Source organism: Gadus morhua, chromosome 4 (assembly GCF_902167405.1).
Source record: "Gadus morhua chromosome 4, gadMor3.0, whole genome shotgun sequence".
Taxonomy (NCBI): domain Eukaryota; kingdom Metazoa; phylum Chordata; class Actinopteri; order Gadiformes; family Gadidae; genus Gadus; species Gadus morhua.
The window spans coordinates 35546921-35551989 of NC_044051.1; the positions used below are offsets into that span (position 1 = coordinate 35546921).

Sequence of the window (5069 nt, forward strand, 5' to 3'; positions counted from 1 at the left end):
AAAAGAGGCCTACTAATTAATTGTGCGAGCTACTCATGTACAAAGAGCAGCATTATTAGAATTGTGCTTTTTTTCATGGTGCTTCGCTGCGGTCAGTATCCCCTGACCAGATTTACAAAACCAAGTATTTTTCATTGACAATACATTCAAGGACCCAGTTTGTCACTCTTTTGTCCTGGTAGTGTGAACTTCCAAAAGAGTGCCCACACATATGCAACACATGTCCGGTCAACAACATCAGGCATCTGGACTAATCTATGCTATATGGGAATTATGAGTTAGTATGTGCGTAGGGTACGGTATAACTTTTGCTGACCAGAAACGTTACAACAGTAACAGCCGTGGTGCCTGTGTTTCTAATTTATTTCCTTTTTCCTTCCCCCGAAAGAAAGAAAACGCATAAACAGATATTTTTTAAATGCAGAGATTTATAAAAATATAAAAATACTCAAAAACGGACAAATGCTTGGTTATTTCACTGCATATATATCTTTGATATAATAAACAGCAGATGTTAATACAGTGGTAAGGGATGTGACTTAAGATTTGTAAATCAAATCAAATAAATCAATGGCCATACCGGGCCCATCTATGCATGACACGACGGCACTTTAGCTAATTGCTAACAGAGCTGGGGCCCTGCTGTCGCTGTAAGAGGCCCCGTAAATCAAGCTATCCAAGCTCAAACGCCTGTTTCAGGAGGAGGGAAAATCCAGGGCCAACTGACAGTTCAAATTAAATCATTACCACTGCTGCCTCTCTACCTCTTTGAGCTCTTCTCCACCTCCTTCCCCTAACAAAGGCCAACCCATCCATCCCTCTTCCTCAATTTTTCTCCAGACGTTGCATTCGTGGGGCTGATACGGCCCAATATTTAGCTAACACAACTTGTTAGCTATCTCAAGGAATTATTCAGCCCAAAATGTTGACTATCTCAAGGTGTAGAGTAGCTCAAGGTGTAGGTTATCTCAATGTGTAGGCTAGCTCAAGGGGTAGGCTAGCTCAAGGTGTACGCTATCTTGAGGTGTAGGCTAGTTTATGGTGTAGGCTAGCTCAAGATATCAGATATTGCGATCGCCACTCTCATGCGTGATGTCACAAACGAGTTAATTGATCTGTCTGTCTGTCTGTCTGTCTGTCTGCCTGCCTGCCTGCATGCCTGCGTGCGTGCGTGCGTGCGTACGTGTGTGTGTGTTTGTGGTTGCGTGCGTGTGTCTGTGTGTCAGTGTCAAAGCATGCCAGAAGTCAGAACACACACTCACACTGTACACAGGTTAGGGGGTGTGTTCTGTTACATTGAGTGCAACAGGTCACAAAGTGCACACACTCCAACCAGCGGCTCCATAATCATAAATAGTGTGGTGGCGCAATCTGTTGCTACAACGCCAGGCACCAACAATCACTGTTTCAAATCTCTGTTGCTATAACTACTGATTAAATAGAAGTAATCCCGTGAGGAATTCGGGCAAGGAAGCCTGTGCTTGGAGTCATGAGAAAACACACAAAATTCCCAACAGACCCAAAAGAAAAGGATAATTAAAGTATGCGGTTAATTTCAGCCATCGCCTAATATTGTCAATATGATATTTCCTTTTGAATACTTGAACTGATCATCTACATAATAAGCTTCTGAACATGATGTCCAATCCCTGATATATCACTGTGTTTGTTCACAAGGCACTCAAACTGCGAACTCGTGCACTATCGGTTTTAACTGAGCCACACACAGTTACAGTAAGCAAACGCAAAGTTGGAGGGTGCAGAAAGAAATGACAGAAAATACAGAATTCGGTCATCTCCCTTTACTCTGAACCATAGGGGGGTTCCTCATGGGGGTGTTGTCGACACTCACCTCCACGGAGAAGACGCTGCAGACCTGCAGAAACTCGCTGATGTTACTCTGGCACTCGCTCTCCGCTCGCGGGTCAGAGAACACCTGCACAGGTAGGGAGGGATCTGTGACACGAGACCCTCTCTTGGATCATGTGATCCCCGAACACCTTCAACAGCTCTGAATCGAATAACTCGGTTTACTAACAACGATGTCCATTAAGGTAAGGTGCGGGTTAAGAGCTGTCATGGTTATTAAATAATACTAAAGCGCTGTTGCACTTGCTCCGCGGCGATCTGCTCGTTCGCAAGTCGGATTAGAATAAGGAGGAGGAAGTGACGTTGGTGCGTCGTAGCGCGCGTGTGTGTGTGCGTGTGCGTGTGTCCACGTGTGTGTGCGTGTGTGTGTGTGTGTGTGTGTGTGTGTGTGTGTGTGTGTGTGTGTGTGTGTGTGTGTGTGTGTGCGCGCGCGTGTGTGTGTGTGTGTGCGGTTGAAAGACCGGCAAATAAAGAGAGCAATGGGGAACAGTAGCCTATCAGAGAGCTGCACTGTAATTAGCCCATTATAGACAAAATATATAGCCTATATTTAAATATATGTCGGCCTATTGCCTCATTAACTAAATGCAAACATAACGCTCAGTTTTCTCCGGTAGAATGCTTGATGGCGGTGATAACCAGGCCTGTAGATTAAATGTATTTTTTATCATTTTATAGATATAGCCAAGATGTCTTCTGCTCGCGGACACGGTTACTTTCACGCGCACACATAGCGGACCGGACAATCACGCCGCGCACACCATAGACCGCTTCACGCACGCAATTGTCCGCTTCGCACACTAGTACACTGGGGTCTGGGACCGGATATCCCATGTTAGCCCATCTATAAACCCCTAATTTCATGCTTTGCTATTAAAGTCTGAATATTATGAATCATTCGACGAAACAATTAGATAGCCTTAACGATAAAACAGGATCATACACATAGGCCTATATGCCTACAGGATATGTATATTCACATTTTCTCAGAACATGTTGCTTGAGTCGATATTCAAAAAGGATGCGCTATGTAGGCTATATTATGTGCATTTTAAAAAGATACAGCCCATGTTATTTGCCGTTTTAAAGGACTCCTATGTTAACCATAGTTCGCATCTCCGCACACGCACACCCGTGTCCTGAGTGGATCAGTCCTTAGTACCACTTTGCTTACTTTGCCCAGCACCGTCCCGGGTCGCAGCCGCTCCAGCAGTCTACACAGCACCACTCCGTCCCGCAGGGAAGACTGGAGAAAGCTCTCCGGATCCGAGATCCGCTTCTTGGGTGAATCCAGGACCCCCAGCGTGATGAGCCACGTTACCGTCTGCTCGGCCGAATTCATGTCTGCGTCCGTATGGTGGAGACTAGGGGGTGAAACATGAGGTTTTGGTGTGCCTATTTACACCAGAGACGTATGGTTATCCCCCTCACCAACCTCTTCTCCGACATCTCTCTCTCTCTCTCTCTCTCTCTCTCTCTCTCTCTCTCTCTCTCTCTCTCTCTCTCTCTCTCTCTCTCTCTCTCTCTCTCTCTCTCTCTCTCTCTCTCTCTCTCTCTCTCTCTCTCTCTCTCTCTCTCTCTCTCTCTCTCTCTCTCTCTCTCTCTCTCTCTCTCTCTCTCTCTCTCTCTCTCTCTCTCTCTCTCTCTCTCTCTCTCTCTCTCTCTCTCTCTCTCTCTCTCTCCTCCCCCCCCCCACACTCCATGCCCGCCTATTTCCCCTCAAGTCGCCGAGCCGTAAAGTCATCTAGCCAATGATGACATCATATCATGGACTACTGTGCTATAATAAATATACGTTTTCAAACAGCTTCTGCCCATTCGTCTTAGCAACGGTTTGTGAACAATTAAAAAGGAGTCAAGGATTTAACATTAAATCAGATACGCCTCAATATATAGTAGGATATGGTAGCCTATACAACAAGGGAGGACGTCCCATAGCAATGGAAGGACATTCAATTAGTAAATCAATGTCGAGCGAATAAAACTGTGACTGAATATAAATATCTGGTACTGTAGCGCCCCCTTCCGGATAATATTTGGTTATAGAGGCTCATCAGCGCCTATATGAGCAAGTAGCTTGCGACTGCGAATAAATGTGTTTTATATTAACACGTGTTCGTTTTGTCAATCTAAATGCATCAACAAGAAGGAAGGCTGATAGGCAGATAGGGACAGCTTAATAGCTATTTAGGTACGTTGCTATGTGTGGTTTGTTTCCCGTTATGTTGTTGTGGTAGTAGTAGGCTATACTGTTCCTTTTGTGATACAGTAAGATTTTATCCTAAGGAGGCCCATCGGTATAATTCACTTTCAAACTTTTAAATAAAAGATACACTCTTTCATTTCATGGATAACCACGTCATGTACGCATCAGGTCGTTTATTCCAGTCATTGTCTAAGTGTTGAGTGCAGTGTTGTATAGTAGCGAAGTAGAAATACTTCGTTACTGTACTTAAGTCGTTTTTTTGGATATTTGTACTTTACTTTACTACTTATATTTCTCTGTACTTTTACTTTTACTTCGCTACATTTTGCGAAGAAAACGGATACTTTTACTCCGCTACATTTCGCTTGAAACCTTCGTTACTCGTTACAAAATCAACTCATCTTTAGAAAAAAAAAAAAAAGAATCATGAGAGATATGAGAATAACGTCGGGGACTGTGGTAGAACACAGACTGCGAGCCTGTTTGGCGCATCAGCTGTCCCAGCGCACGTTCGCAAAGCCCCCTTGCTTAGTTACTGTTGCTACGTCGATCAAAACTCCTACGACTGTCAACACACAAATGCATGGCTAGGACGAGGGCAAGGGCTATCAAAATTCTACTATTTGTATCAGGCTGGTTTGTACACGCAGTATTACAACACTATCTTATACACTTCACACTCTACTTGCTGCTGACTGAGCACAGTAGATCAATACGCCGCTTGTATCGTTTTATATCACATTCATTTCAAACATGAGGTCCGTTGTAAAAATAAACCAAGGAGTGCATGTTTGATCGATCGTCATTAAAGCTGACTTGATACGAATGTAACAACGTCGTTAAACTAGTGAGATCAGATCCAGCCTTGTGTGGTTGCTATAGAAACGCGTTACCTACAGTTGAGCTAACGTTATTCACCGTAGTTCTAAAGGGAACTACTTTTCGAGGGAGATGAACTTAAACAGAGCATACATTTAATAAGCATGCAATACGA

At 44.0% G+C, this 5069-nt stretch overlaps 1 protein-coding gene across 2 annotated transcripts in view; it reads right to left on the reverse strand.

Annotated features, from left to right (window-relative positions):
- Window positions 1-3322, reverse strand: part of LOC115542275 (rho guanine nucleotide exchange factor 7) — a 21524-nt gene extending 18202 nt beyond the window's left edge. For both annotated transcript variants that reach the window (XM_030354511.1, XM_030354510.1), the window contains exons 1-2: window positions 3044-3322; window positions 1853-1936 (exon numbers count right to left, since the gene is read on the reverse strand). In XM_030354511.1, the coding sequence (XP_030210371.1) occupies window positions 1853-1936; window positions 3044-3211 (252 nt within the window). In that variant the 5' untranslated portion in view covers window positions 3212-3322. The remainder of the gene's footprint in view (window positions 1-1852; window positions 1937-3043) is intronic.
- Between the last annotated feature and the right edge of the window lie 1747 nt (window positions 3323-5069).